Here is a 13,102-nt window from a genome sequence, read left to right as displayed (position 1 = left end):
TTCTATGATTTTTTTTTTTTCATCTACATGACTTTACCGAAAAAACCTCAGAGTAGTAGAGGAGTAGTCTCTGTATATGAGGTGGGGGGGGGGGGGGGGTCAGGTGGGTGGGAGTCCGATGGCCGCTCCACTCACCGCTGTTGCCAGCGACCTCCAACTTCAGCAGGCCCCGTCCCTCGTTGTAGGCGGGCAGCAGGAGGACGTCACAGAGGTAGCTGCCCGTGTCGTTCTCCCGCACGTCTCTGCACGCGATGGAACACGGTGTAATGAAGGTCAAGAGACACTTCTGTCACCAATGTAATAAACACTCTCATCTTACTCCTTCACCATGCTGACAGATCGGGAGAGAGAGAGACACGCGCGGCCACGTGGCAGCCTGGACCACGTGGCAGCCTGGACCACGTGGCAGCCTGGACCACGTGGCAGCCTGGACCACGTGGCAGCCTGTGCCACGTGGCAGCCTGGACCACGTGGCAGCTTGGACCACGTGGCAGCCTGTGCCACGTGGCAGCCTGGACCACGTGGCAGCCTGAACCACGTGGCAGCCTGGACCACGTGGCAGCCTGGACCACGTGGCAGCCTGGACCACGTGGCAGCCTGGACCTCGCTCCAGCGTGGCCTCTCCCTCCGCTCGTTCCAGATCTGACCACGTGTTGTTCGTCTCCACCCCTTTTTAAATACTTTATATTAAGTTCGCTTGCTTGCTTGCGTGCTTGCGTGCTTGCTTGCTTACGACCGTGCAAATCTTTCGGTCGTTTTTTAACCCACTTCCCGTGATCCAATCGAGCTGACATTTTGCACACAGACTCGTTGTGCGAGACAATTAATGTTCGTGAAAATTTTTTTCCAAAATTTTACACTGTTTAGGGAAAACAAATTAAATATTTAATTACCAATTGCTTAATACTGGCCGACAATCATCTGACCCATAGGTGGCAGCCATCTCAAGCCAGAGGACGAGGGACTCTCGCCGCCACGCATATAAAGGATTTATAGTGAAAAACTTTGTTTTTACGGGTTTACTTGTTAACACCCGGGTCACATGGTGCCTTTCCACCAATCCTGGTTAGCCTCCATGGAATCTTCTAGACTCCATCGTAGGCTCCCGGGACCACGCCCCTGACTCGTCTCCTCATTGGCTGTGGCCAAAGCCAGCAGAACCAATCCTCTACTTACAGATGTCACCTTCCCATCACGTCAGGGCCACGCCCCTAGACTTCCCCCCATTGGCTATGGGCCAGGACCGACAGAGCCAATCATCGTAACGAGTTGTGATCCGTCAGAAACCCGGATATATCCTCACATTACACACGGATGGACGAACTCGCGTGCGCGTGTGTGTGTACACGTGTGTGTGTACACGTGTGTGTGTACACGTGTGTGTGAGTGTGAGCACACGTGTGTGTGAGCACACAGCTGCTGAGTCTATCCCGTGACCTCCTCCTCATGCACCTAGTCTGGCACAGCAGTCAACCCATGGCACCTGCTGGGTCTGTCCCGTGACCTCCTGCACCTAGCCTGGCACAGCAGTCAACCCATAGACACCTGCAGGGTCTGTCCTGCGACTTCCTGACAGCGGGCGTTCGACACTTCCCGTGGCCTTGACGTGCACCTAGCCTGGCACAAACGTCGTGGTGACGTCACCGCCACTTAGCAGCGAATGGCGGTTGTTGTTGTGTGTGTGACGAGTGCTAACAAAGGGGAGCGGTGGTGCAGTGGTTAGCGCGCTGCGTTACGAACACCGTGACCAGAAGTTGATTCTCGCTCACGGTCACCAACACCAGCGATTGTTATTATCTGAACCGGTCCTGTGCCTCCCCTAGGTCGACTCGGCCTCAAATTAGTACCTGGTGTAGCGGTCGTGTAGTCAACATCGCTAGCACTGGGGGAGACAAAGGCGGCCGGGCGTGGCGCTGGCCACCCACCCCCTCTGTGTGTGCCACAGCGCCGGTAGCCTTCATAGGCGCTGCTACTCGCTAACAGCACTTGTCCCGACAGTCTTTGACGAGTGCCAAAGCTTTTATGCTACTCTATGTAGTATGTACGTATGGGTCTATGGGTGGCAGTGTTGAGTCTATGGGTGGCAGCGTAGAGTCTGTGGGTGGCAGTGTTGAGTCTATGGGTGGCAGTGTTGAGTCTATGGGGGGCAGTGTTGAGTCTATGGGTGACAGTGTTGAGTCTGTGGGTGGCAGTGTTGAGTCTATGGGTGGCAGTGTTGAGTCTATGGGTGGCAGTGTTGAGTCTGTGGGGGGCAGTGTTGAGTCTATGGGTGACAGTGTTGAGTCTATGGGTGGCAGTGTTGAGTCTGTGGGTGGCAGTGTTGAGTCTGTGGGTGGCAGTGTTGAGTCTATGGGTGGCAGTGTTGAGTCTATGGGTGGCAGTGTTGAGTCTATGGGTGGCAGTGTTGAGTCTGTGGGTGGCAGTGTTGAGTCTGTGGGTGGCAGTGTTGAGTCTGTGGGTGGCAGTGTTGAGTCTATGGGTGGCAGTGTTGAGTCTGTGGGGGGCAGTGTTGAGTCTATGGGTGGCAGTGTTGAGTCTATGGGGGGCAGTGTTGAGTCTATGGGTGACAGTGTTGAGTCTGTGGGTGGCAGTGTTGAGTCTATGGGTGGCAGTGTTGAGTCTATGGGTGGCAGTGTTGAGTCTGTGGGGGGCAGTGTTGAGTCTATGGGTGGCAGTGTTGAGTCTATGGGTGGCAGTGTTGAGTCTGTGGGTGGCAGTGTTGAGTCTGTGGGTGGCAGTGTTGAGTCTATGGGTGACAGTGTTGAGTCTATGGGTGGCAGTGTTGAGTCTGTGGGGGGCAGTGTTGAGTCTATGGGTGGCAGTGTTGAGTCTATGGGTGGCAGTGTTGAGTCTGTGGGTGGCAGTGTTGAGTCTGTGGGTGGCAGTGTTGAGTCTGTGGGTGGCAGTGTTGAGTCTATGGGTGGCAGTGTTGAGTCTGTGGGGGGCAGTGTTGAGTCTATGGGTGGCAGTGTTGAGTCTATGGGGGGCAGTGTTGAGTCTGTGGGTGGCAGTGTTGAGTCTGTGGGTGGCAGTGTTGAGTCTATGGGTGGCAGTGTTGAGTCTATGGGTGGCAGTGTTGAGTCTGTGGGGGGCAGTGTTGAGTCTATGGGTGGCAGTGTTGAGTCTATGGGTGGCAGTGTTGAGTCTATGGGGGGCAGTGTTGAGTCTATGGGTGACAGTGTTGAGTCTATGGGTGACAGTGTTGAGTCTGTGGGTGACAGTGTTGAGTCTATGGGTGACAGTGTTGAGTCTATGGGTGACAGTGTTGAGTCTATGGGTGACAGTGTTGAGTCTGTGGGTGACAGTGTTGAGTCTATGGGTGACAGTGTTGAGTCTATGGGTAACAGTGTTGAGTCTACTTGGTTGGTCAGAGTTTGCTTGATGTTGATTGGCTGTGGCTCTGTGATCATCCACTTAGTGGGCGGGAGCCAGGAAAGTGTCATCATCACTGAGCATGTGCATCATCGATCAGTCCTCCATCATTAGTACACCCATTATAATAGGTGTAAATTAAGAAAATATATTAGTTACCTTTTGCAAAGAGATCCGCGGAAAACGGTTTCATATTTTTCGGATCATTCGCGTGAATTATCCGCGGCCATCCTGCCCATCATTGGCGTGGATAATTGAGTCTCCTGTCTATACATACTTGCATAGCGCGTACTACCGCTGTACCGCCCAACACGTTCATTAATTTCCTGCCCAACATTGCCGCCGTTGCCCAGCAAGTTGACACAGAGAGGCAGAGAAGCGCCCTGCAAGGCCACCCACCTGAGCACGATGGACGCATTGCAGGTGCCCGTGTCGCCGATCCACTCGGCCCTCCGGTTGTAGAGATGCGTGGACCCGTCCATCACCAAGATCTTGCGCACATGGGGAACGCAACCCAGTTAGTTTAACACGCCGCGCTCAGTTTAACGCGTGGCTAGTGGTGGTCGCGGTGGTAGTGGTAGCGACGCTTTCTCGACCGGCGTTGTCCATAATCGATGGGGTTTTTATATCCTTTATATTAAGTTCACTTGCTTGCTTGCTTAGGACCGTGCAAATCTTTCGGTCGTTTTTTAACCCACTTCCCGTGATCCAATCGAGCTGACATTTTGCACACAGACTCGTTGTGCGTGACAATTAATGTTCGTGTAAAATTTTTTCAAAAATTTGAAATTTAAAATTTTTTCAAAAATTTTACACTTTTTAGGACAAAAATATTATCTTTAATTACCAATTGCTTAATGCTGCCATGCAATCATCTGACCCATAGGTGGCAGCCATCTCAAGCCAGAGGACGAGAGGACTCTAGCCGCCACGCATATAAAGGATTTATAGTGAAAAACTTTGTTTTTACGGGTTATGCTTGTTTTTCGTGTCTGTTGGGTTCGATCGCGTAAAATATATAAATGTTGCGTCGTTACATCTCGCCGCTGCCACCACCCGATGCAGCCAATCGGAAAGGGGTTTGTCACGCGGACACAGAACGTGGTGCCAATCCGCTAGTGGGACAGCACGACACAGACGGCTGTACGCCGTATGGTCCTGAAAACGCACCGTCGCTGTACAAGAATTCGGGCTAAACCTTGCGGGTTGACGGCTATGATGATAGCTTCAATCAAGCGGGTGCCATGGGTTGACTGCTATGATGATAGCTTCAATGAAGCGGGGCCAGTGGTTGACTGCTGTGTGGTGACAACGCTGGATGCTGGATCACAAGGGGCCGTGCCAGGGTACGGCAATGGGTTGACAGCAGTAGAGGGGTGAGTAGGGGGTAGGGGGTAGGGGAGGGGGTAGGGGAGGGGAGGGGGTAGAGGAGGGGAGGGGGTAGGGGAGGGGGTAGGGGAGGGGGTAGGGGAGGGGGTAGGGGAGGGGGGTAGGGGAGGGGGTCACAGTAGAGGGGTGAGTAGGGGGTAGGGGAGGGGGTAGGGGAGGGGGTCACGGTAGAGGGGTGAGTAGGGGGTAGGGGAGGGGGTAGGGGAGGGGGTCACGGTAGAGGGGTGAGTAGGGGGTAGGGGAGGCAGTAGGGGAGGGGGTCAGAGTAGAGGGGTGAGTAGGGGGTAGGGGAGGCAGTAGGGGAGGGGGTCACGGTAGAGGGGTGAGTAGGGGGTAGGGGAGGGGGTAGGGGAGGGGGTAGGGGAGGGGGTCACAGTAGAGGGGTGAGTAGGGGGTAGGGGAGGGACGAGGAGGAGTGGAGGGGCGAGGGAGGGTCACGGGCGACACAGCCACCACTGCCACCACCATCACCGCCACTACAACCACCACCTCCACCGCCACCACCGTCACCACCACTGCCACCACCATCACCGCCACTACAACCACCACCTCCACCGCCACCACTGTCACCACCACTGCCACCACCATCACCGCCACTACAACCACCACCTCCACCGCCACCACTGTCACCACCACTGCCACCACCATCACCGCCACTACAACCACCACCTCCACCGCCACCACTGTCACCACCACTGCCACCACCATCACCGCCACTACAACCACCACCTCCACCGCCACCACTGTCACCACCACTGCCACCACCATCACCGCCACTACAACCACCACCTCCACCGCCACCACTGTCACCACCACTGCCACCACCATCACCGCCATCACCACCACCACCACCACCACCCACCTTCTCGCTGGTGGGCACCTGCATCCGCCACCACTCCACCACCGTGTCCTGCACGCCGGTCGCTCCGCACGTGTAGGAGCACTCGAGGATGGCGGCGACCCCCGCCCGGACGAACACCGAGCCGGACGTGCGCACTCGCAGATTGCTGTTTTGGCCCGCCATTGGTGCTGCGATGTTGACAAAACACACGCACATGCCAACACACACACGCAGTGTTAACACTCATACGACGCGGGTAGGTCTGCGTATATTTAAGCTGGCTCCAAGCTTTGGTGGCGTTTCATTCTTCACCTGAGGACGGCTGCTTGCGTTGTGGCCGAAACGTCGTGAGAATTATTTTATTATGTTTTATTTTTATTATTTTATTTTTTCCCTTCTACGTGATGACTTTACCGAAAGAACCAAGAAGATGAATCACACGTGTTGTTCCTACTCGTCTGTGTCTCCGCTCCCGCCGCCACCACGACCAGCTCCACGCTGCTGCGCCCCTCTCTGTAGCGGAGCGGATCGGTGACTTCGCAGATGTAGGAGCCCACGTCGGACCGGTCGAGATCCACGATGGCGATGGTGGCGTTGCAGCTGCCGCCGAGGTCGCCGCTCCACTCGACCCGCGGAGCGAGCGTCCGCGTCGGAGAGTCCTTCTGGGCGACCAGGATCTGTCGGATGCACAGAGGCGGAGTGTGCGTCAGAGGTCGCAACCGGGTACCTGATACCCGTACCCTACCCGATACCCGGCTACCCGTACCCGGCCGGGTACGGGTAGGCCGTGAGTCACTGGTGAGTCACCGTTTGTCACTCATTTCGGGTAGGGTACGAGTACGGGTAGACCGTTTGTCACTCATTTCGTGTAAGGTACGGGTACGGGTAGGGAACGGGTACCCATTTGCGACCCTGGTGCGGCCGGGTACGGGTACGAGGGGTAAGGAATCAAAACCCGTTTGCGAGCTCTGGTGTGCGTTCAAGACGAGGGTCGTCACGTTAATTTTCGTTCTTCCCTTCATATCACCGGTAACCATTCTGGGGGATGCGGATCTGTTGGATGCACGCAACGCACACACGCAACGCACACACGCAACGCACACACGCAACGCACACACGCAACGCACACACGCAACGCACACACGCAACGCACACACGCAACGCACACACGCAACGCACACACGCAACGGAAACCCTTTTGGACACGCCAGCATGGGACGGAGCGCTCCCTCACAGACATTGGGGCCATTTGGGGGCGAGGAGATGCGCGACTCCCGGGAGGCGACGCGAACCTTTTCCTTGGTGGAATTTCTCGGCCGACACCATTCCACGAGCGGCCGGGCGCCCGGCTCCCAGCCGCTGCAGCTGAAGCTGCAAGCCAGGACGGCTCGCCCTCCCGGCGCGGCGAAGACTCTCCGCTCCGTGGTCACCGTGAGGTCGGAGTCGCCAGCGACGGCGGCTGAGCGGATGAGAATCGCCGTCGTCGGCTGTGAATCGCCGACCGAGTTGTTGCCGAAACGCTTACTGGGCCAGATTCAGCCTCGTCACTCGGAGACTCGAAGACTCACACAGAGAACCGTAGACTCACGCAGAGAGACGTAGACTCACACAGAGAGACGTAGACTCACGCAGAGACCCAGAGACTCACGCAGAGAGACGTAGACTCACGCAGAGAACCATAGACTCACAAAGAGACACACAGACTCACACAGAGACCCATAGACTCACACAGAGACCCATAGACTCACATAGAGACCCATAGACTCACACAGAGACCCATAGACTCGCACAGAGATCCAGAGACTCACGCAGAGAGACGTAGACTCACGCAGAGACCCAGAGACTCACGCAGAGACCCATAGACTCACGCAGAGACCCATAGACTCGCAGAGAGACCCGAAGACTCACACAGAGAACCGTAGACTCACGCAGAGAACCGTAGACTCACACAGAGACCCATAGACTCACACAGAGAACCATAGATTCACACAGAGAACCGTAGACTCACACAGAGACCCATAGACTCATACAGGACCCATAGACTCACGCAGAGAACCGTAGACTCACACAGAGAACCATATACTCACGCAGAGACCCATAGACTCACGCAGAGACCCATAGACTCGCAGAGAGACCCAAAGACTCACACAGAGAATCGTAGACTCACGCAGAGAACCGTAGACTCGCAGAGAGACACATAGACTCACACAGAGAACCGTAGACTCACGCAGAGAACCAGAGACTCACACAGAGAACCATAGACTCACGCAGAGACCCATAGACTCACGCAGAGACCCATAGACTCGCAGAGAGACCCGAAGACTCACACAGAGAACCGTAGACTCACGCAGAGAACCGTAGTCTCACAAAGAGACACACAGACTCACACAGAGACCCATAGACTCACACAGAGACCCATAGACTCACATAGAGACCCATAGACTCGCACAGAGACCCAGAGACTCACGCAGAGAGACGTAGACTCACGCAGAGACCCAAATACTCGCACAGAGAACAATAGACTCGCACAGAGACCCATAGACTCGCACAGAGATCCAGAGACTCACGCAGAGAGACGTAGACTCACGCAGAGACCCAGAGACTCACGCAGAGACCCATAGACTCACGCAGAGACCCATAGCCTCGCAGAGAGACCCGAAGACTCACACAGAGAACCGTAGACTCACGCAGAGAGACACATAGACTCACACAGAGACCCATAGACTCACACAGAGAACCATAGATTCACACAGAGAACCGTAGACTCACACAGAGACCCATAGACTCATACAGGACCCATAGACTCACGCAGAGAACCGTAGACTCACACAGAGAACCATATACTCACGCAGAGACCCATAGACTCACGCAGAGACCCATAGACTCGCAGAGAGACCCAAAGACTCACACAGAGAATCGTAGACTCACGCAGAGAACCGTAGACTCGCAGAGAGACACATAGACTCACACAGAGAACCGTAGACTCACGCAGAGAACCAGAGACTCACACAGAGAACCATAGACTCACGCAGAGACCCATAGACTCACGCAGAGACCCATAGACTCGCAGAGAGACCCGAAGACTCACACAGAGAACCGTAGACTCACGCAGAGAACCGTAGACTCACACAGAGACCCATAGACTCACGCAGAGACCCATAGACTCACACAGAGAACCATAGACTCACACAGAGACCCATATAATCACACAGAGACCCATAGAATCACACAGAGACCAATAGGACTCACACAGAGAACCATAGACTCACCCAGAGACCCATAGACTCACGCAGAGAACCATAGACTCACACAGAGACCCATAGAATCACGCAGAGAACCGTAGACTCACACAGATACTCAAAGTTTCACACAGAGACCCATAGACCCACAGAGACCCATACACTGGCACAGAGACCCATGACTCACCACACAGAGACCCACAGATCATCACACAGAGACTCATAGACTCACCACACAAAGACCCACACTGAGACCCATAGATTACCACACAGACTCATAGACTCACTACACAAAGACCCGTAGACCCACACCGAGACACATAGACTAATTGGGACACTCCTAGACTCACACAGAGATCCATAAACTCATAGACTGACACACACAGACCCATAGACTAACACACAAACAGAGACTCATAGACTGATACACACACACAGTGGCACACACACAGAGACCTATATAGACTCACACACGCACAGACCCATAGACTCACACGCACATAGACCCATAGACTGACACACACACAGACCCATAGAGTGGCAAACACACAGAGACCTATAGACTGACACACACACAGACCCATAGACTAACACACGCACAGACCCATAGACTGACGCACACACAGACCCACAGAGACCCGGTAGACACACACACATAGACCCACTGACTCATACACACAGAGACCCATAGACACACATACTCATTGACTCACATACACAGACCCGACACTCACACACACAGAGACCCATAGACTGACACACACAGAGACCCATAGACTGACACACACACACGGAGGATGCAACTCTCATACCTGCAAGAGACACCGATAGCAGCAGCATCATCAGCAGGCAGGAGTAGGAGGCCATCCCAGAGTGAAACCAGAGGAGCTCCACGACTCTGCCTGGGCAGAGGAATTCCCGACTCCATCGCTCACTCAGCACTCAGCACGCTAGACAATGACAGAGGTCACCCTGTGTAAACCACCCATAGACAGTCCCTCCAGAAAAACGCGGAGTTTTTTGGTGATTATTGCGGGCAAAAATCGTTGATTATGCGGCACGTTTTCTTAAAAAATGCAATGGAATATGCGGGATATTTATGCAATTTTATGCGATTAAATTGCGGGAACTTGCAAAAATTGCGGGAACTTGCAAAAATTGCGGGAACTTGCAAAAACTGCGGTTTGATGAAAAAGAGAAAAAAAAGTGATTCCCCCAACACCCTATTCACTAGGCTACTACTTTAATGTAAAGAGTCATTTCTTATTACTTCCTATGATAAGCAAGCATACTACATCACAGAAAGTGCTAGGAATATTTAAGTTCTCATCTTGTTTTATTTCAGACCTTAACAAACAGATGGCTCAAACTTACAAAACATTGAGTCGAACAAGTTCTGTAGCTTTACAAAATGAATATGCTACAACTTCTGTAAAAATGAATAAATAAAATATTAAAAAATAAAATGTGTGCTTCCTGTTTTACAGAGGTAGCTATACAAAACAGACATCTTCTGTTAAAATAAGTGTTTTCAGTGCACAGTAACGTAAGCAATACAGTAACAGTACAGTCTTACAGTAATGTAAATTTACATACTACTAACAAAAAAGTGCAATCTTACAACTGTAAAGTTGCATAAACTCTTCATCATGGTTTCATTGGCATCGCGGGGTTTGCAGCTTTTCAATGATGTTGCGTAATGAGTGACGTCACTTCATAACGTTCCCATGGCAACAGGGGAAATGGCTGCGCTTGTGTGAAGTAAACGCAACATTTTTCCTATTTCTGCTAAGATATTTGTGACTTTTTGCAACGAAAATGCGGGGATTATGAAATCATGCAAGCCCGCATATTTTGCGCGCGGAAATCTGCAATTTATGCGGCGAAAGTGCGGCGTATTTGAAAAAACGCGCCCCTCGCATAAATATGCGGACTTTGGCTGATTTTGCGTGGAATCTTGCGATCGCATAATCGCGTTTTTCTGGAGGGACTGCATAGACTCAACACTGCCACCCATAGACTCAACACTGTACCATATACTCAATACTGCACCATAGACTCAGCACTGCCACCTATAGACTGAACACTGCATCATAGACTCAACACTGCCACCTATAGACTGAACACTGCCATAGAGACTCAACACTCCACCACCCACCAAACCGCCTACTCACTCCACCATAGATTCAACACTGTACCATAGACTCAACACTGCCATAGATGCAGCACTGTCACCCATAGACTCAACACTGCCACCCATAGACTCAACACTACACCATAGACTCAACACTGCCACCCATAGACTCAACACTGCCACCCATAGACTCAACATTCCACCATAGACTCAACACTGCACCATAGACTCAACACTGCACCCATAGACTCAACACTGCACCCATAGACTCAACACTGCACCCATAGACTTAACACTGCCACCCATAAACTCGACACTGCACCATAGACTCAACACTGCCACCCATAGACTCAACACTGCCATAGATTCAGCACTGCCACCCATAGACTCAACACTGCACCACAGACTCAACTCAACACTGCCCCATAGACTCACCACTGCACCATGGACTCAACACTGCCACCTATAGACTGAACACTGCCATAGAGACTCAACACTCCACCACCTACCCACCCGCCTACTCACTCCACTCAACATTGCCCAGAGACTCAACACTGCCCATAGACTCAACACTGTCCATAGACTCAACACTGCCCATAGACTCAACATTGCCCATAGACTCAACACTGCCATAGACTCAACACTGCCATAGACTCAACATTGCCCATAGACTCAACACTGCCATAGACTCAACACTGCCATAGACTCAACACTGCCCATAGACTCAACACTGCCATAGACTCAACACTGCCATAGACTCAACACTGCCCATAGACTCAACACTGCCATAGACTCAACACTGCCATAGACTCAACACTACCCATAGACTCAACACTGCCATAGACTCAACACTGCCATAGACTCAACACTGCCATAGACTCAACACTGCCATAGACTCAACACTGCCCATAGACTCAACATCGCCCATAGACTCAACACTGCCCATAGACTCAACACTGCCATAGACTCAACACTGCCATAGACTCAACACTGCCCATAGACTCAACATCGCCCATAGACTCAACATCGCCCATAGACTCAACACTGCCCATAGACTCAACACTGCCATAGACTCAACACTGCCCATAGACTCAACATCGCCCATAGACTCAACACTGCCCATAGACTCAACACTACCCATAGACTCAACACTGCCATAGACTCAACACTGCCATAGACTCAACACTACCCATAGACTCAACATCGCCCATAGACTCAACATCGCCCATAGACTCAACACTGCCATAGACTCAACACTGCCCATAGACTCAACATCGCCCATAGACTCAACACTGCCATAGACTCAACACTGCCATGCTACACCACGACTGCTCCTCCTCCCTGGCTGTGGCTTGACCCACCTACGATGTGGAACTGCGTCGCAGGAGCAGGCCCGTGCGGAAGAACAAGAAGAAGAAAAAAAATCTCCAAATGAACATCCTCCACAAATAACTACTGGTGCTAAACATGAACCGAAACTGTGAACCTGCCCCACCCGTTCTATGCAGACTCAAATGCAACATACACCCACTCACCCCCCATCCTCAGCCACGCACCAACTCACTCACCCACCCACCCACTCATTCAATCACCCAGCCACTCACGCATTCACTCACCAACCCACTCACCCCCATCATCAGCTACGCACCCCCTCATTCACTCACTCACCCACTCACCCATTCATTCACCCACCCACTCACCCAGATCCTCACCCACGCACCCATTCACTCACCCACCCACTCACCTACCCACCCATCTATTCATTCACTCACCCACCCACCCACTCAGCCACCCACCCACCCACTCAGCCACCCACCCACTCACTCAGCCACCCACCCACCCAGCCACCCACTCACCCACTTAGCCACCCACTCAGCCACCCACCCACCTACTCACCCACTCACCCACTGAGCCACCCACTCACCCACGTAGCCACCCACTCAGCCACACACCGCCATTCGCCACTAAGTGGCACAGACACACACTCACAGACACACACTCACAGACACACACTCACAGACACACACTCACAGACACAGACACACTCACAGACACACAGACACACTCTCACAGACACACACACAGACACACACACAGACACAGACACACACACAGACACACACAGAC

At 52.9% G+C, this 13,102-nt stretch overlaps 1 protein-coding gene across 3 annotated transcripts in view; it reads right to left on the bottom strand.

Moving 5' to 3' along the window:
• Positions 1 to 13,102, bottom strand: part of LOC144738360 (uncharacterized) — a 31,272-nt gene that overhangs the window by 10,900 nt on the left and 7,270 nt on the right. For 2 of the 3 annotated variants that reach the window (XM_078621404.1, XM_078621403.1), the window contains 6 exons: positions 9,654 to 9,743; positions 6,895 to 7,061; positions 6,057 to 6,279; positions 5,624 to 5,790; positions 3,772 to 3,863; positions 136 to 242 (listed from right to left, as the gene is read on the bottom strand). In XM_078621404.1, coding sequence (XP_078477530.1) covers positions 136 to 242; positions 3,772 to 3,863; positions 5,624 to 5,790; positions 6,057 to 6,279; positions 6,895 to 7,061; positions 9,654 to 9,708 — 811 coding nt within the window. In that variant the 5' untranslated portion in view covers positions 9,709 to 9,743. Of the gene's footprint in view, positions 1 to 135; positions 243 to 3,771; positions 3,864 to 5,623; positions 5,791 to 6,056; positions 6,280 to 6,894; positions 7,062 to 9,653; positions 9,744 to 12,336; positions 12,712 to 13,102 lie in introns of those variants that run through there. The other variant, XM_078621402.1, reaches the window with a different exon arrangement.

The sequence above is a fragment of the Lampetra planeri genome, chromosome 82 (assembly GCF_965212315.1).
Source record: "Lampetra planeri chromosome 82, kcLamPlan1.2.h2, whole genome shotgun sequence".
NCBI lineage: Eukaryota > Metazoa > Chordata > Hyperoartia > Petromyzontiformes > Petromyzontidae > Lampetra > Lampetra planeri.
The sequence above is the reverse complement of the archived record's forward strand: the minus strand, read 5'-3'. Positions and strand labels throughout refer to the sequence as shown.